The sequence below is a fragment of the Amia ocellicauda genome, chromosome 1 (assembly GCF_036373705.1).
Source record: "Amia ocellicauda isolate fAmiCal2 chromosome 1, fAmiCal2.hap1, whole genome shotgun sequence".
In the NCBI taxonomy this organism is placed as follows: Eukaryota; Metazoa; Chordata; class Actinopteri; order Amiiformes; family Amiidae; genus Amia; species Amia ocellicauda.
The window spans coordinates 61,178,290-61,204,440 of NC_089850.1; the positions used below are offsets into that span (position 1 = coordinate 61,178,290).

Sequence of the window (26,151 nt, forward strand, 5' to 3'; positions counted from 1 at the left end):
TCGTCTGCGGAGTGAAGCCGGCAGGAGGGGCGATTCGTGCCCTCAAAGTCCGACGGCCTTTCGCGACATATTGACGACACGACACATAAAACACGCTCGTTTTATAAGATGTGCCCCTTCTTACGGACACACAGGCTTCTCGCGGAGAGAGAAATGACAAAAAATGACTAGTAATACGGAGAAAACGAGCTTTCACCCCCCCTCTTTCCCTGTCAAAATATACTGGACAGGCAAGGGCAGCTACGGGCAAGAAACGTCACTTCCGGTGCGCTGAATCGAACAAAACAAACCATTTTTGTTTTTATTCGCTCTATTTTATCGGGGAATTTTGTTTGGTTTTCGCTGTGTTTTTGCGTGGCCGTTTTATAACGACACTTATTATTTTCTTCTCTTAAAAAAGAAAATAATAATTTCACGATTTCATGATCGGGTTAATTAAGAAATCGTCGCTTGCTTTGTGTGTAAAATCTCTTTAGCGGGTGTATATTTCGACAGGAGAGAAAGACGGAGCCGTCCCTTTTTGTGAAAAGCGACTTCCGCTCCGTCGAGAAGATGTTGTTTTGGTGGAGATACGCGACACAAAACATTTAAAATATTCACTCCTGGGAATTGTACATAAACCTATATTTATATATACATATTTATATATAGTGAGACCTATACAAGGAGCAGGGAAATAAGACTGCTTGTGTTTATGTTGGAGTTTAATCGACGCGGAGGGAGACAGCGTCGTGTGTCGTGTTAAGACAAAATTCGCTGTATTGTCCGACGGAAACGTATATGTTTGGGGAGAGAAACTTACATATTATTTCCCACTAAAGAGTAGCTTCTATTAATATTATTATTATTAGCGTACAGTTTAGCCGTTATTTTCATTCAACGCGACCATGTTTCGATATTTGAGCGATGTAGATGACAACCCGTTCATAATGTGAGTACTATTATGATTATGATTATCATCAGTAACTGTAGTGGTTGTATTCATGCGGTTATTCGTGGCAAGAAGTTGTGTGGTGTGATGAATGTGAATTGAATGTTTTATTTAATCAAACACAATTAAACCCTAATTAACGTAATGTATTGTTTTAAATGTCCCGAATCTCATGTATATCTATCGTATCATGTGTGTATTTGTTTGTCTTTGTGCTTGTGTAGACTTCATCCCACTCTTATATATTATACACATGTATGCATATGTGTTTATGTATATATTTGTAATTTCAATATCTGTAAAATCAGTTTTTCTGTGTTGATCTACTCATGCCTGTGTGTGTAGCTCTCTGTTTATTGAACATCTCCGTATTCTGTCTGTCTATCCGTATCTCCCTCTTCCTGTGGTGACTGGTCCATACCACAGATCAGTGAACAGTCTGTATTGAATATTCCCGCCGCCCAGCCTCCTCCATCTAAAACACTTTAACTGGGTCCCTCGAATTGTTCAGTGTCATTACATCTGTTTGGTGAAACTAGACTCATTGGGATCTTGTCAGGAGTTTGTCTGTCTGTTGAAACACTGATTCAGCCTAGAGAGACAACTGGACACATTCCATCTGACTGGACTGAGTTAACACCGTGTGTTTGTGTCAGTGAGTGTGTGTGTCACAGCAGAATTAGTGTGTGCCTGACAGTGAGTTTGTCATTGTTTGTCAGTGAGTGTGTGTTCGTCAGTCTTGTTCTCTCTCTATCTCTCTGCACCTGTCTCTCTCTCCTTCTGTGTCTGTCTCTTGTGTCCTTTTTTCCCCTGTTTGTCTCTTTCCATCTTTGTCTGTACATGTTAGACTTCTTTTGAATGTCATTTAAATTAAATAATGAAAACAAATCTAATATATATATATAAAAATCAAATTAATATATACATTGAAATAAAGCTTTGTTGGCCAGACAAGAGTTCACCAGTACTTCCATAGCATGGACTCACAGTTCCATTTATCTCGGTCTCTCTCTAATTCTCTTTCTTTCTATCTGTGTATGTATATATTATTATTATTATTATTATTATTATTATTATTATTATTATTATTATTTTTATTTCTTGGCAGACACCCTTATCCAGGGCGACTTACAACATATAGATATAATATATACACGCATACGCCTATAGAACATATACACAAGTCTATACATTCAAAATACAAAACTGAAATATCATAAATGGTTAAGTCTCCACCCCCTGAGTTAATACTTGGTGGAAGCCCTTTGGCAGCAATTACAGCTGTGGGTCTTTTGGGATAGACTACTACCATTGCACACCTAGATTTGGCAATATTTGACTACTCTTCTTTATAAAACTGTTCAAGGTCAAGTTCCTTGGAGAACATTGATGGACTCTAATTTTCATGTCATGCCACATATTTCCTGTTGGATTTAGGTTGGGGCTCTGACTGGACCACCCAAGGACAGTTACCTTTTTGTTACTTAGCCACTCCAGTGTAGTTTTGGCTTTGTGCTTCAGGTCATTGCCACGCTGAATGGTGAACTTCCATTCCAGTTTCAGCTTGCTTACAGAGGACAGAAGGTTTACCTCAATGGCTTTTCTGTACTTTTGTTTTGACAAGTGCCCCAGTCCTGCCAATGAGAAACATCCCCATAACAGGATGCTGCCCCATCATGATTCACTTTGGGGATGGTGTTTTTTGGGTGATGTGTTGGGTTGGGTTTGCATCAAACATAACCTTTGCATTTAGGACCAAAAGGTCCATCCAGATGGCTGCCGAATCTCCCAAGTGTTTTAGGTGGGCTTTCTGCAGTAATGGCTTTCTTCTTGCCATCCTAACTTACAGGTCAGAGTTGTGTAGTGCTTTGGATTATATTGTCACATGCACACTTTGACCAGTCTTGGCCATAAATGCCTGTACCTCTTGCAAAGTTGGTAGCCTCTCTGATCAGTCTCCTTATTGCTCAGTCATCCAGGTTGGAGGGATGGCCTGATGTAGGCAGGGTCTTGTTGGTGCCATACACCTTCCTGTTCCTAACAATCGTCTTGACTGTGATACAAGGGATATTCAAGGTCTTTGATATGTTTATATACCCAGACCCTAATCTGTGCCTTTTAACTCATTTGTCCCGGAGTTCTTTTGAAAACTCCTTGGTGCTCATGGTTGAGTCTTTGCTTTGAAATGCACTACCCAACAGAGAGAACCTACAGGAACTGCTTAATGTATCCTGAATTAGGATTGATATTACAAGGGGTCTGGACACTTATCCATCCAAGCCAGGGGTTTTCAAACCGGTCCTGGAGTACCCCCTGCCCTGCTGTTTTTTGTTCCAACCTAGGTCTTAATTGCTTAATTGAATGATATATTGCTTTGTTAGGTCAATTAAGGATTCAATTAAACAATTAAGACCTAAGTTGGATCAAAAACCAGCAGGGCAGGGGGTACTCCAGGACCTGTTTGAAAACTCCTAATCCAAGCTATTTCAGTTTTTATTTTTAATACAATTTCTACAAATTCCTAAAAAAAACAAATTCACTTGGAAGTTGTTGCATAGGATGTGTAAATAATAAGAAAAAACAACTGTTACTGCAATTTAATTCCACGCTTTAAGGCAACAAAAGGTGAACAGTTGTAAAGGGGATGTAGACTTTCTATAGGTACTGTATATAGATGTACAGTGGTGTAAACTCAGTCAGTGTTACTATAATGTGGTGACCAGGCAGTCGGTGTTAATGTAATATTGTGTCCAGTCAGTCAGTATGTATATTTTATTAACCCCCCTTCCCTTCTCTCAGGGACCCCTTCGCAGCTCACAGGCAGCAGATGCGCAGTCTCTTTGGTTCGTTTGGGTTTGAGCCATTCCCCCTGACACCCCAGATCGCCCCTGCCCGCTCACCCCAGATACAGGTACTGACTGTTTGTCTGTGTGAGGGTTAATGTATTTTAAGGTAGTAGTCAGTCAGTCAGTAAGTAAGTGTATCAAGTCAGTCAGTCTGACCATATTAATCTCTCTCTCTCTCTCTCTCTCTCTTAGGCTCTTGCTCCATTTGGTATGATGGGCATGGTAAGTTGTTTATTACTTTTAATAAGAATAATAATAGAAGCACTGCTAGTTTTATTACTGTTACTGCTGACATCATCTTATTCCGTCCCTCTCCCCTCCTCCCCATCTTGCTCCCTACCCCTCCATCTCCATCACCCCCCCTTCCTCTACCTAACCTCCCTCCATCCCTATCTATCTCTCTAAGGGCGGGGGTGGTGGCTTCATGGACATGTTTGGAATGATGAGTGGAATGATGGAGAACATGGTGAGAGCAATTATCTCAATTAAAACACACTAATTTACTCAACACACTTATTAACTCTGTTAACAGAACAGTTAACTAAATGAACAGTAATTAACACATGACCTCAGTGTAGTCAGTCAGATTATCAGGCATATCAGTTCGTCAAACTGTCAGGCATGACAGTCAGTCAGAATATCAGGCATGACAGTCAGAGTATCAGGCATGTCAGTCAGTCAGTCAGACAGTCAGAGTATCGGGCATGTCAGTCATTCAGAGTATCGGGCATGTCAGTCAGTCAGTCAGAGTATCGGGCATGACACAGTATATCGGGCATGACAGTCAGTCAGAGTATCGGGCATGACAGTCAGTCAGAGTATCGGGCATGCCAGACAGTCAGAGTATCGGGCATGACAGTCAGTCAGTCAGAGTATCTGGCATGACAGTCAGTCAGTCAGAGTATCGGGCATGACAGTCAGTCAGAGTATCAGGCATGACAGACAGTCAGTCAGAGTATCGGGCATGACAGTCAGTCAGTCAGAGTATCGGGCATGACAGACAGTCAGTCAGAGTATCGGGCATGACAGACAGACAGTCAGTCAGAGTATCGGGCATGACAGTCAGTCAGTCAGATTATCGGGCATGACAGACAGTCAGTCAGATTATCGGGCATGACAGACAGTCAGTCAGAGTATCGGGCATGACAGACAGTCAGTCAGAGTATCGGGCATGACAGACAGTCAGTCAGAGTATCGGGCATGACAGACAGTCAGTCAGAGTATCGGGCATGACAGACAGTCAGTCAGAGTATCGGGCATGACAGTCAGTCAGAGTATCGGGCATGTCAGTCAGTCAGTCAGAGTATCGGGCATGTCAGTCAGTCAGAGTATCAGGCATGACAGTCAGAGTATCAGGCATGACAGACAGACAGTCAGTCAGAGTATCGGGCATGACAGTCAGAGTATCAGGCATGACAGACAGACAGTCAGTCAGAGTATCAGGCATGACAGTCAGAGTATCAGGCATGACAGTCAGAGTATCAGGCATGACAGACAGTCAGTCAGTATCGGGCATGACAGTCAATCAGAATATCAGGCATGTCAGTCAGTCAAAGTGTCAGGCATGTCAATCTGGTCAGTCAGTCAGTGTATCAGGCATGACAGTCAGTGTCTGTATTAATCTCTTCTCCCTCTCTCAGGAGCGGATGTCGGGCTGTCAGACGTTCTCTTCCTCCACAGTGATCTCCTACTCCAGCTCCGGCTCCGGGGCACCCAAGGTTTACCAGCAGACCAGCGAGACACGGACTGCACCTGGAGGGGTGAGAGAGAGAGAGAGTACTGTATTGTGCTTTATTATACTGTATTGTACTGCACTGTATTGTACTTTGATGTACTGTATTGTGCTATAGTGTACTTATTTTGCTGAATTATACTCTATTGTAGTGTTATAATTTACTGTATTGTGCTGCATTCTACTCTACTGTGTTGTGCTGTATTGTATTGTTCTGTACTGTAGTGCACTATACCAGTGGCTCCCAGACTTCCTCCCATGGCTGCCCGGCTCTCTGTGGTTTTAAAGTTTGGTGGAGCACCACAAAATTAACAATATAGCCCAAACATGCTGTACTGTATATTACATGCACATGCGTGCAAACACAGGCACTCGTACAAGGGAAACAAATGTTATTTCCTAATACACTGTAACACACTAATGTACTGTAATACACTGAAACACTGTTTACTACACTGTGCATAACTCTGTAACACACTGGGAGACACTGCTGTAGTGTTATCTACTGTGCTGGAGTTGAGTGCACTGTGTTGTATTGTACTGTATTTTACTGTAGTGCAGTGGTTCCCAAACAGGGTGTCCTGCACCCCATCACATTCACCCCTCTTTAAAATAACACAATATTAAGAAAATAATTCAAAATGCTCCCAGTGTTCTGTATTGGTATTGCATCTTTTATTGGTCATTACATTTTTGTCCTTTGTACGAGTGCCTGTGTGTGTGTTTAATACATATTACAGTGTGAGTGAGTGTAATATCTATGCAATAAAATGTATGTTGGCTGTGTAGTTCATGGTGGTCTGGGATATTTTAATTCCATAAATAACTGGACCGCAGTGGGTGAAAGTCTGGGAAGTGTATCGTGCTGTAATGTATTCTCTCCTTCTCCCTTGATCTCTCTACCCTCTCTCTCACCCCCCCTTCCTCACTTTCTCTCTCTCTCTCAGATCAGGGAGACGCTGCAGACAATGCGGGACTCAGAGAGTGGGCTGGAACGCATGGCCATAGGTCACCACATCCGCGAGCGCGGCCACGTGCTCCAGCGCTCCCGCAACCGCCGTACAGGCGACCGTGAGGAGAGGCAGGACTTCATTAACCTGGAGGAGAGTGAGTGTCCCCGTGTCTCTATGCATTACTTGACCAGTTAGTCAGGGTGTTAGTCAGTCTGTAGTCTGTAGTGACCAGTGACTCAGAGTCCATCTCTCTATCTCCTCTCTCCCTCATGTGAGTGTGGGGGTGTGGGCAGAGCAGCGGGAGTGGGAGCAAGCAGCAGTAGTTCCACAGCTGGTTTCTCATTACGGTTTCACACAGTTTTTATTTTTTGGCTTAGTTTCTAAAGTTAGAAAGCTAAACTGGGGTTTGCGTTTCTATCAAAATATCACTCCGTGTAGGCCTTTCATCTGTACTGAGCTTCTGGGGAGATGGCGGGAATAGGTATGCACAGGTGATATCCCGCATTGGGCTGGAACCCTCCCCCACTGAAATCTGTTGTCTCTTTCGGGAGACAGCTGCACATGATCTAAAGCATTTTTGGCCACACTGGAGTCGACGCTGTGTTTCCAGTGTGGGAGTGATGGGGGGGGAGGTTTAATGCAGCACTGCCCTGAGGAGGCGGGGGCGGTGTTTGTCGGGGGAAGAGTGAGCTGAACAGGAAGGCACACGAGGCCAAGCTCATCCCAGGTAATGACAGGCGAGAGGAAGAACAGAGGCAGTGGGGGGCGGAGGAGGATGGGCGAGGGGAGGGGCAGTGCCTGCCGCGGTGGGGAAACCAGCTGAGAGACTAAAGGTGGGTTTCACCAGCACCCAGCGCAAAGAGTGAAGGGTGGTGGGGACGAGTGGCTACTAGGACAGTGACTGAAGCGATCTGCCCCAGTGAACAGTCTAATGTTAGCCTTGACCATCCATATTTCTCACATCCTAGCAGAATCTGCGCTGTGGCACCAGCTAGTGTGCCTGGGCTTCTTCTGACCTGTACAGGGGTGTCCAGTACCTGCCCCAGAGCTCAGGGCTTCTTTGTTTTTCTAGTCTTTGTAGCCTATAAAGTACTGATAAAAATGTCAAAAGCCCTCCCTTTCTCTCTCATTCTCCCTCTCTCTCCCTCAGGTGAAGCAGCAGCATTTGATGAAGAGTGGAGGAGGGAGACTAGCCGGTACCCCCCCCCTTCCTCCCGGGGGTTGGACTATGGGCGTGAGCGCAGTGGGGGGGGGCGAGGTGGTGGAGCAGGGCAGCTGGCCCTCCCAGCACCTGAGACTCCCCCCCCCTCGGACAGCCCTCGCGCCCCCCCCCCGTCCCGCCGATATGACTGGTGATGCCTCAGACACGTACAGAGAGACAGACACGGTGAGAGAGGGAGGAATGGGGGGTGGAGACAGACCGACCAATATGGTGAGAGACGGACAAAAAGACGTATGGTGAAAGACTGAGAGAAGACCCTAATCCCCTTTCTTTCTTTTTCTTTTCACAGGTTGAGCAGTGACATTGAGAGAGAGAGAAAAGAAGAGAGTGAGACAGTGAAGGACATAATACTGACAGAGGTGTTGACTGCTGATTTGAAGATCACAGAGATCCAAAGGGACTGTCTTTGAACATTGTAAACACACTGCACACACACACACACATGCGCACACAGACATACACACACGCATTCATGCATGTACGCACAAACACACACACACACACACAGTTATAGTGGAAAGCCGCTCTATCCTTCCTCTCCCTCTGACAGTGTTGTCGGGTCAGTCGATTGATTCAGTGTCATTAAATCTGACTGGTTAAACTAGACTGCTTTCTCAAGGGGATCTTGTCAGGAGTCTCTGTCTGTCTGTTCTGTCAAAACACTGATTCAGCCCCAGAGAGATGACTGGACCCATCCCAGCTGACCGTATGAAAGTGAGAGTGTTTATTCACAAGCTTTGTTCTTCACATTTAATGCGTTTGTGACGCCAGTTCAATTGGAGGCTCTTCACTTATTGTTACTGCTGTTCAAAGTGTCTGTTTAACTGCAAGAATAAATAAATGAATCTCCAAAGAGGAAAACCAGGGATCAAACCTACTGTTAAATATACAGCATTTTAGTGCTTTGTCTCAATCTGCCTGCACTGCTGTGCACTACGCTATACTGTATGGCACTGTAGTGTACTGCACTGTATTGTATTGCTGCACTGTAGTGTACTGCACTATGCTATGTTACTCTACTGTAGTGTACTTGTTCCACACTACTGTAGTATACTGTGTTACAAGTTGCTGTACTATTCTATACTCTAGTACTATATTGAACAATACTTGACTCCAGTATTACATCGTACTGCTCTGTGCTTCTTCATGAGTATTGTCTTGTGCGTTGCAGCTGACAGTGTGATACGGTGGCAGTGATCAATGCAGGGAACTTTAAAAGTCTATTATAATTTATTAAATTAATGAGCATATGCATTGGGCACGCACTGGAGTCTGAATTATAATACATAGTATAGTACAGTACATTATAGAGCCCTGGTTGGAGCCTGTACTGTGTGTATTATAGTGAAGTATAGAGCCCAGATTGGAGCAAGCACTGTCGGGACAATAGTGTAGTATATTATAGTATAGTTATAGTATGGGTGTACTATAGTATAGTAAGATTCCCAGATTGAAGTCAGTGCTGTGTGGACTAAAGTATAGTGTAGTATAGTATAGGGTCCAGACTGGAGCCAGTGCTGTGTGGGCTATAGCAGTGGTTCCCAAATCTTTTCCCACTTTGGCCCGGCTATTTGTGGTATTAAAGTATCATGGACCACCACAATATGAGCTATACAGCCAACACTTTTTATTGCATATAAAAAACACACACCTGCACTCGTACAAAGAGGAAAAGAAATGTAATGACCAATAAAAGATGCAATACCAATACAGAACACTGGGAGCATTTTGAATTATTTTCTTAATATTGTGTTGATTATTTTAATGTGTGTTTGAGATGAATGTGATGGGGTCCAGGATGCAGTGTGCTACAGACTGGCACCGCTCTTTGGGAACCACTGCACTACAGTAAAATATACTACAGTACACTACAGCATTGATTCCCAGTGTGTTACAGTGTAGTTTGGAACCATGGGTCTATAGTAAGATACAGGGCCCAGACAAGCCAGTGCTGTGTGGACTATAGAATAGTGCCGAACCTGGAGCCAGTGCAATGTGGTCTGTAGTATAGAATAGTGTCAGATTGGAGCCAGTGCAGTGTGGTCTATATAGTATAGTAAAGGGCCCAGATTGGAGCTAGTGCAGTGTGGTCTATATAGTACAGTATTGTAATAGTATAGTATGTGTACAGTACTCCAGTACAGAATCACTACAGGAATCGTACACGCTACCGGTTTGTGCAGCAATAAGAGGCAAGAGACCATGGGTGGGGGGGGGTTCTAATCCTGAGCTTATCAGAGTCAGGAGCATATCATCATTATCATCATTCCATTTGTTTTCTCTTATATTTCATGTTTAATATTTAACTTCACTAACACAGAAGAATTAAGGTTTACAGATTAAGGGCAGGTGGGCACATTTTAAGTGATCATGGAAAAAGTAATTTTTCAAATGTCTAGTTTGCAAAAGACGTAGGGACCCAGAGCTGTGTAGACCTAGACAGGGACATCACTAAAAGACTTGTATTGTTTATGTATTTATTATTATTTTTGATGCCATTTGTTTTTTAATTTGTGCACAACGATAAGGATCCTGATTCCTCTCTCTCACCCCCATATTGTTGTACTTGTCATTTTCTCGGTTTAATACTTTCAATAATAGTATTACTTACAAGAGCAACAGATGTTTAATTCCCATCACAGAATGCTTTTTTGTTTGAGAGAGTGATTTAATCTGTCTCTGTAGAGGGGCTTAACTGTTTCTAGAGGATCTTGCAGCAGTCAACACAGTCTCATAGAACAGGCCTTCAGGGTTATCAATGGGATCGATTTGGTTTCCAACAGTCACTTGTTAGACTAGGCTGCTTTCTCAGTGGGATCTTGTCAGGAGTTTGCGGTTAGTCTGTTGAAACACTAATTCAGCCCCAGAGAGACAACTGTACAAATTGCAGCTAAGTGGACTGTAAAAGAGAGGGAGGGGTAAATGGGACAGGGACAGAGTCAAAGGGAGAGAGAGAGAAATTGAACTGAGATTTTGAAAGTTTGCAACACTCATCTTTATAATTAAAGGTAAATGTCTTAGTTTCTATTGCTTTCAAATTCTGCCTTTATCTTTCCTCCATTACCATCTTTCTGACTCTTACTCCCTCCCTCCCTATCTCTGGTATTGATGACTGATGTCTGCAGATTGATTACTCATGTCTCTCTCTCAAATTCTTCAGTTGAGTGTCCACTTGTCTGTCTGGGGCTGAATCAGTGTTTCAACCGACAGACAGACAAATTCCTGTTTAAATGAATCCACAAAAGTTAATGACAAAGGAGACGAGAGAGAGAGAGAGTGCATTTCATATTAAATAAAATCCTGTCTTGAAAAATAAAAAGTGTAGTCTGTATGGATCAGGATGCTGAGAAAACACTATAACAGACACAAACACACACTCTCTCACACACACACACACACACACACACACACTGCGCTGTGTAGTCTCTACCTGTCCAGGGACTCAGAGCTGTTTGCTGTCAATCCCTGTTTATTGTGTTTCCTGACTTAATAAAGATCAATATCGACGTTGTTAACCAGGGGCTGAAGAGAGATTCTGTTGGTGACTGAAACACTGACTGAGTGATAGAGTGAATGATTCTCATTGGAAACTCCTTAGTTGCACAATTTCCTTGCGTATTTCAAATGTGTAAGCAAAGGTGTCCAGCTCTGTCCACAAAGTCATCATGCCTTATTTTTCACTACAATGTCATTTTCATGAAATCCCAGGTTAGAGGGGGGAAATGCGCACATATTTTACTGAATTTAAGATCTGACTTAGACAAGGTATTGTAATGGAAATATAGCCACTGACTGACTGACTTACTGATACACACTCACTGACTGATACTCTAGCTGACTGACAGACGTACTGATATCTTTATTATTTGACTGCCTCTTTTGAAACTTGCTATAAATAAATTGACGCTGCATTGATTGACTGACTGGCTGATACACTGACTTAATGACTGCTAAACTTATTAGTTGATTGCCTCGCTTGAAACTTCGTTTACAGGCTTTTCATAAATAGACTTCACACTGATTCACTGGTTAAGATCATTAATCTCTTCCTGTTCCCTCTCTCTCCTTCTCTAATTTACCCTTTTTCTCATCCTGCCTCCTTACCATTTATTTTCCCCCTGATCTCTCCCTCTCCATTATCTTTTCTCTCTCCACATCTTCCATACCTCTCTATTTCAGTTCATTGCCATGCCACTCCCTTGGTCCATCTCTCTGTGTACCCCCCCCTCTGTACAGTTATCTCCCTCCTGTTCCTTCTCTCTCTGTATGTATACATTTCTCTGTATTCCTCCCTCCATCTCTCTCTCTCTCTCTCTCTCTCTCTATATATATATATATATATATATATATATACATCTGCAGATGGTCACATGACCTCTTGAGCGCAACACACCAGAAGCACAGCCAATAAAAAATAACCTGACCCCCCCAACTCTCCCTCCACCCCCCACCTCTGTCAGTCTGCATCTCACTCTCCTCTCTCTCTCTCTCTCTCTCTCTCTGTATCCCTCCTTTCTTCATCTCCCCCAGCAGCTCCTGCCCCCTTCTGTCTGTCTCTTTCCTCTCTTTTTATATCCATCTCTCCCAGATCCTGCCCCCCCACCCCCCCGCCTCCCTCCCTCCCCCACTCTCTCTCTCTCTCTCTCTCTCTTTCTCTCTCTCTCTCTCTCTCTCTCTCTCTCTCTCTCTCTCTCTCTCTCTTGCTGTGTCAAGGACAATGCTATCAGTACAGTAATCTCCTGTAAGACAATAATCCCTTTATTTTTACATGGCTAATTATGACTTTCATCTGTTTCTCCCTCTCGGTCTCACATTATCTACAGTATATATCTACAGCATCTAAATACAATATTGTTCTATAGAGTCCAGAATATATTGTGTCTATCTGTAGTATCTACAGTGTCAATCTACATTATCTACACTGTCTATCTGAAAAATCTACAATGTCTATCTAGTGTCTTTAAACAGTATCTACAGTATCTATCAAATGTAACTACTATATTTACAGCCAAAATGAATTAATGCAGATAAGTTCAATATTGTTGCTAAACAATACTAGAAATTATCACACATACACAGGCCTGTTTTGTTGGGGACTGTGCTTTGTGTTTGGTGATGTGTCATAAACATGATTTAAAAATGCAATGCTTCAATAGAGTACAGTAAGTACACTACATTACACAGCATAATACACTACAGAACCATCATATAGAGTACAATAAAATATATAATATAGTCAAATAAAATTCAATACATTCACAGTTTTATATAGTATAAATGTAGGTGAATCTTCCTCTCTCTCCCCATCCCTGTTTCTGCTGTACCTTTCCCCTCCATCTTTCTCTCTCCTTGACCCACTCTCATTCTCTCTCTCCATATCTCACTGATTCACACGCCCTCCTCTCCCTCCCTCCCTCTCTCTGTCCCTCTCTCCCTGAGTCACACATTCGCATTGAACCCCCCTCCTCCTCCTCCCTTTCCTCTTTTCTCCTCTCTCTCGTTCATTCTGCCACATTCTCTTGCTCTCCTCACAAGGATCAAGCCAGTCAGCAGGTAAGAGAACATTCTCTCTCTCTCTCTCTCTCTCTCTCTCTCTCTCTCTCTCTCTCTCTCTCTCTCTCTCTCTCTCCGTCTTTGTCTGTGTGTCTGTTTCTCTGCAGTCTGGCTATGCAGTGTCTATTATTGATTTTGGCTTGCAGTGTTGATCAAATGCGCAGTATGTGTGTGTTAGTGTATGTGAGTGTACGTGTTTGTGTGTGTTTGTGTGTGTTTGTGTAAGTATACATTTGTGCCTGGGTGTCTGATTGTGTGTGTGTTGGTGTGTGCATATGTATGCATTTCCTTTAAGTGTAATTGTGTGTGGGTGTTGTGTGTGTGTTTGTTTCTGGTGTGTGTATGTTTCTGTGCCTGTGTGTATATATATATATATATATATATATATATATATATATATATATATGTGTGTCTGTATCTCTGTGTGTGTGTCTGTGTCTGTCTGTCTGTCTGTAACAGATTCTCAGTGCATCTGTGTGTATGTTTTTAGTCTCTCAGGTGAAATGTGTATATCTGTATATCTGTCTGTCTGAGTCTGTGTATCCATGTAGGAAAGAAGATGATACAGACCCCTACTCAAACCACTGTACTGTACTTAATTGTACTGTGCCGTATTGTATAGACAATCTGTAGTGAAACGTCTCCAGTCTCTCTCTCGTTCTCCCTGTCTAACACAGTGTTATCAGATGGGTCGCTTGGATTCAGGGTCATGAAATTTGATCAGTTAGACTAGGAGTTTGTCTGTCTGTCGAAAAACTGATTCAGCCCCAGAGAGACCACTGCACAGCTGACAACTGATTCCAGCTGATTGCATCTGTGTGTGTCTGTGTGACTGTGTTTCTACTTGTGTGTGTATGTGCATGTGTATGTATTATGTGTTGTATTAATTGTAGAGGTAATGTACTGTCCAGTGTGTTTATCCCATTCCTTATACCATCTCTCTCTCTCTCTCTCTCTCTCTCTCTCTCTCTCTCCCTCTCTCTCTCTCTCTCCCTCTTGCGTGTCTTAAAATCTAGTTCTCCCTCAGTCACTGGGTTAAATAATTTATCATCCTGACTGCAGAGAGAGAGAGAGAGACACACAGAGAGACAGAGAGGAGAAGGAGGGAGAGAGCAAGAAAAAGAAGAGGGAGGGAGAGATGGAGATGAGGAAGAGATAAGAGCAGAGAGTGGGAGAAACAGAAGGAGAGGAGGAAAGGGGAAGAGAGAACAAGGGACAGAACATGTGTGAGAGACAGAAAGAGAGATAGCGAGAAAGAGAGAGAAAGGGGGAGAGACAGCTCATGAAATTATATAATTGTAGAAACTTCTCTATCCTACAGTATCAGTGTCATGTCTCTCTCTTTATGGAGGATATGGCCTATATTACATTATAAAGGTCCCATAGTGCATTGCCAGAAGACAGTCTAGCAAAGCATTCTGGGGAGTGTAGTCTACTAGGCTTGGCTAAAGAAAACTACAGTGACTGTAAAAACTGCATTTCCCAGATGGTCTTGCTCAAGTGTGGCCTTGCAAAGCATTCTTGTGGGACATATTAACATTACCTTCAGACCCAACAGAAGAAAACCTCTCCTATAATGCACTGCTAAAGTCCCTCCCTCATGCAAGGCACTGGCTGCCTCATGACTCACAGACTTTACTGTGTCTGTGCAGATTCTGCAGACTTTGTGGTAAACCTGTTTAGGTTCTACATCTGTGTGAACTCAGAAATTCCACGAGGTCACAAAGACTTTGGCTTCAAATTCTGTTTCTCAAGCTTCTCAAGGGGTACTGCACTGCAGCAGACCCATCTTCACAATAACAGAAGAGCGCTAGCTGACAGAGAGGGCTTTGGGCAACTGCATATAATTCCCACTCTCTGCTGCTACCTCCAAGTCTGGGGGTGTAAATCACACCATCACCTTCAAGTCTTATGTTTTCCTGTGAATTAAATACTAGATATGATGATGGAATAAATCAGTGAAAATATTTGTTTGTTTATTATTTTGATTTATATTCTACTTCAGGGAGGACTTTCTAGTGATACATCAAGCACTGTAATAAATTACTATGAATATTGTTTTAATGTTGTTTGTATGATTATGTTTTGTGTGGGCTATTGAGATTAACCATTCAAATTTATTTCAACGCTGGCTCCATATTGTATTTGCCTGCTCTGCAGTTACTCTGTCAAAGCTGTCCACGCTATGTTTGCCCAGACAATGACATTGGACGCAAATTCCCATCTGCAATCTAGCTTGCAAAAAAGTGTCATGTACACAGCCATGGTGAGGGTGGTGGTGGTGGTATGAGAGGGGGTGGTGTCCTGGCAGCAAGGCAGTATGGGGGATGTAGTTTTTCCTGGTCACGTTGAGATTCAGGGCACAATAGCTGTACGTTTCTCTCTGGTAATATTGTCATTGCTTTGAGACACTGACTGGATTGTACTCTCTCTCTCTCTCTCTCTCTCTCTCTCTCTCTCTCTCTCAGTATGTCGATTCAGAAAATCCACGCTCGTGAGATTCTGGACTCCCGTGGGAACCCCACTGTGGAAGTAGATCTGCACACTGAGAAAGGTGACAGCTCTTCATGCCCCTCTCCCTCCCTTTCTCTCTCTCTCTCTCTCTCTCTCTCTCTCTCTCTCTCTCTTGCTGTCTTTCTCAGTGACACAAGGATTCAAAGAAACTTGAATGGTTTATAACAATAATAATAATAATAATAATAATAATAATAATAATAATATTAAATGGTAATATATTTCTTTCAGTTATTTTCTCCATGCTATCTCCCTCCCTGTCTCTCTCAGTCAGTCAGTGTAATGTGCTGTAGTGTCCAGTCAGTCAGTGTTAATGTGCTGTAGTGTCCAGTCAGTCAGTCAGTGTTTATGTGCTGTAGTGTCCAGTCAGTCAGTCAGTGTTAATGTACTGTAGTGTCTAGTCAGTCAGTGTTAATGTACTGTAGTGTCCAGTCAGTCAGTCAGTGTTAATGTGCTGTAGTGTCCAGTCAGTCAGTCAGTGTTAATGTACTGTAGTGTCCAGTCAGTCAGTCAGTGTTAATGTACTGTAGTGTCTAGTCAGTCAGTCAGTGTTAATGTGCTGTAGTGTCCAGTCAGTCAGTCAGTGTTAATGTGCTGTAGTGTCCAGTCAGTCAGTCAGTGTTAATGTGCTGTAGTGTCCAGTCAGTCAGTCAGTGTTAATGTGCTGTTGTGTCCAGTCAGTCAGTCAGTGTTAATGTGCTGTAGTGTCCAGTCAGTCAGTGTTAATGTACTGCAGTGTCCAGTCAGTCAGTTAGTGTTAATGTACTGTAGTGTCCAATGAGTGAGTGTTATTGTATTATAGTCTTTTAAACCCTCTGTCTCTCTCTCTCTCTCAGGATTGTTTCGGGCTGCTGTTCCAAGTGGTGCCTCTACTGGGATCTATGAAGCTCTGGAGCTGAGAGACAATGACAAGAGTAGATACAAGGGCAAAGGTCAGAGCGAGAGAGGGAGAGAAAGAGGGAGAGAAGGATGGATAAGGGGAGGGGGGAGAGAGAGTTTTGTTTTACTTTCTGTAAAAAAAAAACGTTTGTGCATTTTGACATTCTTTATGATAACTAATGGAGAACGAGAGGGAGAGTTAATCAGCAGACTTACTGATTGACTGACTGATACGATATGTGTGTGTGTGGTGATGCGGTGACTGGTACTTTTTTCTTTCCTGTTTAGGTGTGCTGCAGGCTGTGGCTCACATCAATGACACACTGGGACCCGCACTCTTAGAGTCGGTGAGAGTATAGATGTGTAAAGAGTGTGTGTGGATTATGTAGCATGTGTGTAAAGTGTCTGTTGAATGTGTGTAGAGTGTGTGTTGAGAGTATGTTGTGTATGTGTTATACTGTGTATTTGTGTGTGTAGACAGTGTGTAGAGGGTGATATACAGTGTGTATAGTGTGTGAATATAATATGTAGAGTGTTTGTATAATATGTGTGTAATGAGTGTATTTAAAGTTTGTGTAGATGGTGTGTAGAGTGTTTGTAGAATGCGTGTGGAGTATGTGTAACTGAGTGTGTGCTTAGTGTGAGTTTTACAGTATATGTGTATTACACAGTGTGTATTGTGTGTTAAGTGTGTGAGTTTGTAGTGTGCATATGACTAGTGTGTGTTATACACTGTGTATATAGTTTGTGTGTGTGTATAGTGAGAAAGAGAGTGTGTTTTTGTGTGTGTGTATATAGTGTGTATGTAGAGTCACTGGGTAGACTGTGTACAGCATTCATGTAGAGTCAGTGTGTAGTATGTGTGTATAGTGAGTCTGTAGAGTCAGTTAATAATATGTGTTACACAGAGTGTGTATCATTGTGTTTGTGTAACAGTATGTGTATGTGTTAAACAATGTATTTTTTGTAAGTGTAAGCTGTGGGTGTTATATAATGTGTGAGTCTGTGTGTCATTGTGTGTTGTGTTACAGGAGATCAATGTGACTGAGCAGGAGAAGCTAGACAATCTGATGATCGAGATGGATGGCACTGAGAACAAATGTGAGTCACCCTACACAACAAACACAACACAGCAAAGCACAGCACACTGCAGAGCCACACAGCATAGAACAACACAACAAAACTTCTACTGCTACTGTAATTATTACTACTACTGTTAATGCTACTGCTACTGCTACTGCTAGTACCACAACTGTCACTGTGACTACTACTACTACTGCTACTGCTGTTGCTGTCACTACTACTAATGTATCTGTCTCTTTTTCTGGGTCTGTCTTTGTCTATATGTCTGTGTTTGTGTCTGTTTGTCTGTGTGTTTCTCTATCGGTTTACGTGTCTGTCTGTCTCACAGCCCAATTCGGTGCCAATGCGATCCTGGGCATCTCCTTGGCAATCTGCAAGGCCGGTGCGGCAGAGAAAGGTGTCCCTCTGTATCGCCACATCGCCGACTTAGCTGGAAACACAGAGCTCGTACTCCCAGTTCCGGTATGAGGGAGTAACACACCGAGACACACTGAGAGACACTGAGACACTGAGACACACCGAGAGACAGTGAAACACATTGAGACTGACTGAGAGCAGGGGCGTCGCAAGGGGGTAGGCATCCTAGGCAATTGCCTGGGACCCCAGGCCCCCGCTCTCACGGGAGAAAACTCCGCCGCATCCCCCCCCCCCCCCGCGTTGCCTGGGGCCCCCCCATACCCTAGAATAACCTCTGACTGAAACACACTGAGGCATGCTGAGAGACACAGACACACTGAGACACACTGAGACACACTTTTATATATTGAGGCACACCAAGACACACTGAGACACACAGAGGCACGATGAGAAACGCTGAGGCACACAGAGACACTGAGATACACGGAGGCACACGAGACACAGTGAGGCACACCGAGACACACTGAGGCACAATGAGAGACACTGAAACAGAGAGAAGCTGAGACACACTGGGAGACACACTAAGTGACATGGAGAGACACTGAAACAGAGAGAAGCTGAGACACACTGGGAGACACACTGAGACACTGAGAGAGATGCTGAGACCTTCTGACTGGCTGACTGATACACTGACTGACCCACACTCCCTATCTGTCCCTCTCAGGCATTCAATGTGATCAATGGGGGCTCCCATGCTGGGAACAAGCTGGCCATGCAGGAGTTCATGGTGCTGCCCGTAGGGGCGGATTCCTTCAGCGACGCACTTCGGGTGGGCGCCGAGCTGTACCACACACTCAGGGAGGTGATCAAGGAAAAGTACGGCCAGGATGCTACCAACGTGGGCGATGAGGGAGGATTTGCACCCAACATACTGGAGAACAAGGAAGGTGGGAAAGAGGGGGAGGGAAGTGGAGGGGAGGGGAGGGGAGGGAAGGGGAGGTGAGGGAAGGGTAGGGGAAGGGCATTGTCATGTCCAGTTAGTCATGTGAACACAGGATTTATAAGATAACGAACAATCTTAAAACGGTTGAAGTGTTGTGGTGTGTAGACAGTGCTCTGTGCGAAATTAATGGAGAAAATGAGCTAATTCCGTTTTCATAATAAAAAAATACTATTTACTATTGTGATTGGTTGAGTTTTAGTGTTGATTTGCTGGGCAGGCTTAGACTGATCCCTGGAGCCAGCAAAATAATTCTGTTGATTTATTTATTTTGTATATTGGAAATTGTTAAATGATTAGGTTAATTAAAGAGTGAAAGTGAAAAGTGAAAGTCTTTCTCTCCCTTCTCTCTACCCTCCTCTCTCTCTCCCACAGCCCTGGAGCTGATCCAGACAGCAATTGAGAGGGCAGGGTTTGTGGACAAGGTTGTCATCGGGATGGATGTGGCAGCATCTGAGTTCCACCGTGATGGCCAGTATGACCTGGACTTCAAGTCTCCCCCCGATTCAGCCCGACACCTGAGCCCCCAGGAACTGAGCGAGCTGTACCAGAGCTTCATCGCTGACTACCCTGGTACTGTGTCTGTGTGTGGCTGTCTGACTGTCTGTGTGTGTCTGTGTGTCTGTGTGTGTGTGCTTATCTGTGCTTCATCACTGACTACCTCCCCTCTCTCTCTCCTCCCTCAGTGGTCTCCATTGAGGACCCCTTTGACCAGGATGACTGGGGGGCGTGGTCTCGGTTCACAGGGGCCGTGGCGATTCAGGTTGTCGGGGATGACCTGACAGTGACCAATCCCAAGCGAATCGAGCGGGCGGCGGAGGAAAGGGCCTGCAACTGCCTTCTGCTCAAAGTCAATCAGATCGGCTCTGTGACTGAGGCCATCCAGGCGTGAGTAATCGATACCAAAGAGAGAGAGACTGTCTGTTACCTGCCTGTTAGTGTTAATTGGGTGGAGGGGGGGGATTCTATTCAACTTCCAAACTATGGATGTTTTTGTATATATTTTTATTGTGTGTTTTTGTTCTGTCTCATTTCATTACATTGTCTCGTTTGAATAGAGAGAGGGAGAGAGGAAAGGGGGGGATGGAAAGAGACCTGTTCTGTTTCTATTTGTGCTGTGTGATATATATATATTGTTTATTATTTAAATATTGTTAATTATATTTTTTGTAATGCTTTGGCAATACCAATATAATGTTGTCATCCCAATGAAGCAAAATTGAAATTGAATTTCATTAAATTGAGAGAGAGAGAGACTGACTGATACACTGACTGGTACACTGACTGATTCTCTATGGTGCGTTTTGACTCTCAGGTGTGTATTATAATCGACTATGTATTGGGTGTTGTGACTCCCTATCTGTGTTAGTTTTACTTATGCTTGATTATTAATATTGACTTCAAGGTGTGTATAAATATCAACTGTTTATTTGTGTGATTTTGGCTCTCAGATGTGTGTTAATATCGACTCTCTTATCCATACAATTCGACCATCAGGTGTAAGCTGGCTCAATCAAATGGCTGGGGGGTGATGGTCAGTCATCGGTCAGGAGAGACGGAGGACACCTTCATCGCTGACCTCGTCGTGGGGCTCTGTACTGGACAGGTGACTGTCTGTCTGTCTATGTGTATGTGTGTGTGTGTGTGTGTGTGTGTGTGTGTTTGTGTGTGCTGGTTTATGTGGTTTACGAGGACATTTTTTTAGGTTACAAACTGATAATTACAAGGTTATTATGTAAAAACGGTGGTTTATGAGGACATTTCCAAAGTCCCCATAATTCAAAACGCTTAAAAAACATACTAATGTTTTTTTGAAAATGTAAAAATGCAGAAAATCTGTTATGGGGGTTAGGGTTAGGGTTAGGGTTAGGGTTAGGGGATAGAATCTATAATCTATAATCTAGTTTGTACAGTATGAAAATCATTATGTCTATGGAGAGTCCTCATAATGATAGCGGCACCAACGCGCGTGTGTGTGTGTGTGTGTGTGTGTGTGTGTGTGTGTGTGTGTGTGCCTGTCCGTCTATCTGTGCCTGCTTGTGTGTGTGTCTGTCAGTGTCTGTCTGTCTTTGTTTCTGTCTGTTTCTGTATCTGTGTATCTGTCTGTGTGTGACTGTACATTAACAGTAGTTCACTAAGTTATGCTATACTCTACTATACCAAAGATCCATTGACTATACTATACAATACTCTCACCCTGGAATAGGTTGCCTGCCAAATAACAAATAGTATACTATGCAATACTTTACTAAACTACACTTTTTTGTGCTACCATGTGCTGTACTATACTATCATATATTTTTATACTATTGCAATACTAAATTTTACTATACTATAGACTACACTATTATCATTACTATACTATAGTATATAGTACATAGTATTATGTATTATTTAATATCCCCTCTCTCTGTCTCTCTGTCTCTCTGTCCAGATTAAGACTGGAGCCCCCTGCAGGTCAGAGAGACTGGCCAAGTATAATCAGCTGATGCGGTCAGTACCCCATGTCACTCTCTCTCCCTCTGCTGTCTATTGCATCATATCTGTACTGTTACTACAGTGAGTGTTGGACTGGCATATTCAATCCACCCAGTATTGTAATAGCACTACTCTACTGCACTGTTACTACAGCCCCCTATTGTAACAGCACTATTCTACTGTATTACAAGTTTCAGTCAGCTAATGTAATTTATTTACCTCTCTCTCTCTTTCTCTCTCTCTTAGAATTGAGGAGGAGCTGGGGGATCAGGCTCGCTTTGCAGGACACAACTTCCGAAACCCTAGTGCCCTGTGAAATACACACATTGACACACTGATATATTGTGACACTGACTGACTAATTGATTGACTAACTGACTGACTGACTAGTTTCACACAGACAGACAGTCACACATAGATACACAGAGATAGAGACAGATACACACATACACACAGCGCCCTTTGAAACATACTGACCATAATAACATACTAATATATTGTGGCCCTGACTGACTATTTGACTAACTAACTGACTGACTAGTCTCACACAAAAAGACAGACAGACACACACACACAGACAGACACACACACACACAGATGCATACAAATGGAAAAACAGACAAGCAGACAGACAAAAACACAGACACCCAGACAGACACACACAGATGGAAAAACATGGGCAGACGGACAGACACAAGCTTCTCTCTTGCTCTCACTCAGACACTGAAAATCACCCTCTTCCTCTGTTACTCTCTCTCTCTCTCTCTCTCTCTCTTTCTTTCTCCTCCTCCATTCTCCATCCTCTCTATCTTGTTCTCTCCCTCTCTCTTCTCCCCACTTAATAAATGTAGTAATACTTTATGTAGATTATTAATAAAATGTCACAACATGGTTGATTGCAGTAAATGAATAAATGGCTTGTATCACCATCTCTGAGTATTATTATTATTGTCAGAGAGTTGCAGTACCCTTGCTGTGTATGTATAGAGGGCACTATCTCTCTCTCCCCCCTTTGTCCTTCACACTCTCTCTCCATTCCTTTCCCTCTCTCCCTGTTTCATTCTTCTTCTTGACTAATTTCAATGTAACTAATTGACTAATTTCTGTAGTGTTACTGTGACTGTGTAACTGAGACCATGTGAGTGGTTGTCAGTGTGTGTGTATGTCGTTATTTATTTCTTATATTTTTATATTTTCTAAGCAGGCACCTTTGTCCAGGGCAAATACAAGTGTCACAAAATATCATGTTATTTCTTATATACTGCCCTTTTAGACAGCTGTGTTTTTTCTGGAGCATTCTGGGTACAGTGCCTTGCTCAATACAACAACAGTGTCCCCCATCTGGGATTGAACCTACACTCATCAATTTAGGAGCCCGGGAGCATAGTTTTAGCAGATGCCCTTCTTAACGGTCGCCTTTATCCTTATCACCATTTGGTGTGTGACTGAGACAATGTGTGTATGATTGTAAATCTGCGTGTTTGTGTGATTGTATGAGTATGTTTGTGTCTGTGTCTGTATGTGTGTATCTGCCAATCTAATTATTATTATTACCATTATTATAATTAGTAGTAGTAATAGTAATATTAGTAGTAATATATGTTCTGTGAGGATTCTTATCTCATCAGTATGAATGGAACCTGCTCTGCAGTCACCCTTTGGGTGTACAGCAATGCCAGGGTCAGGTGAATATACAGTTAGGTCCATCAATATTTGGACAGTGACACGTGTCATCATTTTGGCTATGTACACCACCACAATGGATTTGAAAGGAAACAATGAAGATGTGCTTTAAGTGTAGACTTTCATCTTTAATTTGAGGGTAGTTACATCCAAATTGGGTGAACGGTGTAGGAATTACACCCATTATTATATGTGTTCCCCCCAATTTTAAGGGTTAAAAAATACTTGGACAAACTAACATAAACAAACATAACATCACTTTTTTAAGGAGAAGAAGTGGAATGTTCTGCAATGGCTAAGTCAATCACTTCACCTGAATTTAATTGAGCAGCATTTCACTTGCTGAAGGCAAAACTGAAGGCAAAACGCCCCAAGAACAAGCAGGCACTAAAGACAGCTGCAGTGCAGGCCTGGCAGAGCATCACCAGGGAAGAAACCCAGCATCTGGTGATGTCTATGGGTTCAGACTTCAGGCAGTCATTGACTCCAAAGGATTTGAACCAAGTATTGAAACTCACAATTTAATTCATGATTATGTTAGTTTGTCCAATTACTTTTGAGCCCCTAAAATTAGGGGGACCACATATAGAAATGGGTGTAATTCCTACACCATTCACCCAATTCAACCCAGGTGAAGTGAATAACACTGATAATCTCGTTATCATGGCACCTGTCAGTGGGTGGGATATATTAGGCAGCAAGTGAACAATTTGTCCTCAAAGTTGATGTGTTAGGAGCAGGAAAAATGGGCAAGTGTAAGGATCTGAGCGACTTGGACAAGGGCCAAATTGTGATGGCTAGACGACTGGGTCAGAGCATCTCCAAAACTGCAGCTCTTGTGGGGTGTTCCTGGTCTGCAGTGGTCAGTACCTATCAAAAGTGGTCCAAGGAAGGAAAAGTGGTGACAGGGTAATTGGTGGCCAAGGCTCATTGATGCACATGGGGAGCGAAGGCTGGCCCGTGTGGTCTGATCCAACAGACACGCTACTGTAACTCAAATTGCTGAAAAAGTTAATGCTGGTTCTGATAGAAAGGTGTCAGAACACACAGTGCATCGCAGTTTGTTGCGTATGGGGCTGCGTAGCCACAGACCAGTCAGGGTGCCCATGCTGACCCCTGTCCACTGCCGAAAGCGCCTACAATGGGCACGTGAGCATCAGAACTGGACCATGGAGCAATGGAAGAAGGTGGCCTGGTCTGATGAATCACAAGTTAAAGGTGTTGACTTGGCCTCCAAATTCCCCAGATCTCAATCCAATCGAGCATCTGTGGGATGTGCTGGACAAACAAGTCCGATCCATGGAGGCCCCACCTCGCAACTTACAGGACTTAAATCTGCTGCTAACGTCTTGGTGCCAGATACCACAGCACACCTTCAGAGGTCTAGTGGAGTCCATGCCTCGACGGGTCAGGGCTGTTTTGGTGGCAAAAGGGGGACCTACACAATATTAGGCAGGTGGTCATAATGTTATGGCTGATCGGTGTGTATATATATATTCTTCAGAATATGTTGTTTACAGAACGTAAACTCATCACATAATTTTATGATTTTATTTTATTAAAAACAAAACTAACAAAAAATCAATACAAACTAGATGAATGTTCAAATTTATTTAGATTGAACAAAATATGGCATTATAAAGGTTTGTTTTAATATGACAATGGCACCGTGTACATATGGTGTAGCATTATTTTTTTCAAGGGGAGGGACTGGGGTATCAGGGATGTACTGAACTAATACAGAAAAATCATATATATTTGTGTATGTGTCCTTGTGTGTGACTGAGACCATGTGCTTGTGTGTGTTAATGTTTATCATTATACTACACCATAGTATATGTGTGTGTGTGTGTCTGTATGTATATTTATACTACAAAAGGTAAAATAATCTTATTTTGAAACGTATTGCACCAGGGCTAATTAATAAACTACGTGACAGTAAGTTGTGTGGAGCGGGCAGAGTTACAGTGACGTTCAGTTACGGATTTCCTTGATACAATCGAGTAGGGTGTGAAGGTGCAATACCGGTTGCGAACGCCAGGGACACGTTGCCAGGGACCTGAGTACGTAACACCCAGCGTGGCAGGGTTTTAATGATTTTATTTTGAATGTCGAGAGACGACTGCAATGTGCAGATGTCGCCACCAGAGGGAGATGATAGTCAGTGTTCCAAGACGTTACTCGAACTCTACTCTCTCTCTCTCTCTCTCTCTCTCTCTCTCTCTCTCTCTCTCTCTCTGTTGTCATGGCTACGGCACAAAAGGAGGCTGGAGGCTTCTTTGGTTAAATAAAAACGACGAGAGAGAGAGGGAGAGGGGTGTTAATACACATATACTGACTGTACTTCAGTACATTAACAGCACAGAGAGGGAACACTATCCTTACAATAGGGGGCTGTAGTAGCAGTGTAGTAGAGTAGTGCTGTTACAATAGGGGGCTGTAGTAACAGTGCAGTAGAGTAGTTCTGTTACAATAGGGGGCTGTAGTAACTGCAGTAGAGTAGTGCTGTTCCAATAGGGGTCTGTAGTAACAGTGCAGTAGAATAGTGCTGTTACAATAGGGGGCTGTAGTAACAGTGCAGTAGAGTAGTGCTGTTACAATAGGGGGCTGTAGTAACAGTGCAGTATAGTAGTGCTGTTACAATAGGAGGCTGTAGTAACAGTACAGTAGAGTAGTGCTGTTACAATAGGGGGCTGTAGTAACAGTACAGTAGAGTAGTGCTGTTACAATAGGGGGCTGTAGTAACAGTGCAGTAGAGTAGTGCTGTTACAATAGGGGGCTGTAGTAACAGTGCAGTAGAGTAGTGCTGTTACAATAGGAGGCTGTAGTAACAGTACAGTAGAGTAGTGCTATTACAATAGGGGGCTGTAGTAACAGTACAGTAGAGTAGTGCTATTACAATAGGGGGCTGTAGTAACAG

The 26,151-nt window shown here is 43.1% G+C and overlaps 2 protein-coding genes across 2 annotated transcripts; both read left to right on the forward strand.

Moving 5' to 3' along the window:
- Positions 1-82: 82 nt before the first annotated feature.
- On the forward strand, positions 83-11,199 carry mlf2 (myeloid leukemia factor 2). Its single transcript, XM_066712306.1, has 8 exons — positions 83-931; positions 3,731-3,842; positions 3,970-3,999; positions 4,184-4,243; positions 5,418-5,537; positions 6,457-6,616; positions 7,613-7,849; positions 7,974-11,199. Exons 1-7 carry the CDS (start codon positions 888-890, stop codon positions 7,816-7,818), a joined length of 732 nt encoding a protein of 243 aa, XP_066568403.1. The 5' UTR covers positions 83-887; the 3' UTR covers positions 7,819-7,849; positions 7,974-11,199.
- Positions 11,200-13,125: 1,926 nt separating this feature from the next.
- LOC136756146 (gamma-enolase) lies at positions 13,126-22,477 on the forward strand. The gene is made up of 12 exons (XM_066712301.1): positions 13,126-13,237; positions 15,706-15,791; positions 16,588-16,683; positions 16,919-16,977; positions 17,662-17,731; positions 18,042-18,175; positions 18,795-19,017; positions 19,446-19,643; positions 19,757-19,958; positions 20,568-20,676; positions 21,505-21,563; positions 21,795-22,477. The coding sequence occupies exons 2-12, from the start codon at positions 15,707-15,709 to the stop codon at positions 21,862-21,864; spliced, it is 1,305 nt and encodes a 434-aa protein (XP_066568398.1). The 5' UTR covers positions 13,126-13,237; position 15,706; the 3' UTR covers positions 21,865-22,477.
- Positions 22,478-26,151: the final 3,674 nt, after the last annotated feature.

What these genes read in the sequence shown, in the direction of transcription:
- mlf2 (XM_066712306.1), top strand. Translation starts at nt 888, where the DNA reads ATGTTTCGATATTTGAGCGATGTAGATGACAACCCGTTCATAAT. An exon ending in CCCGCTCACCCCAGATACAG is followed by an intron (nt 3,843 to 3,969) that starts GTACTGACTGTT and finishes TCTCTCTCTTAG; the next exon opens with GCTCTTGCTCCATTTGGTAT. An exon ending in CATTTGGTATGATGGGCATG is followed by an intron (nt 4,000 to 4,183) that starts GTAAGTTGTTTA and finishes TATCTCTCTAAG; the next exon opens with GGCGGGGGTGGTGGCTTCAT.
- LOC136756146 (XM_066712301.1), top strand. Translation starts at nt 15,707, where the DNA reads ATGTCGATTCAGAAAATCCACGCTCGTGAGATTCTGGACTCCCGTGGG. An exon ending in GGATGGCACTGAGAACAAAT is followed by an intron (nt 17,732 to 18,041) that starts GTGAGTCACCCT and finishes TCTGTCTCACAG; the next exon opens with CCCAATTCGGTGCCAATGCG. An exon ending in AGCTCGTACTCCCAGTTCCG is followed by an intron (nt 18,176 to 18,794) that starts GTATGAGGGAGT and finishes TGTCCCTCTCAG; the next exon opens with GCATTCAATGTGATCAATGG.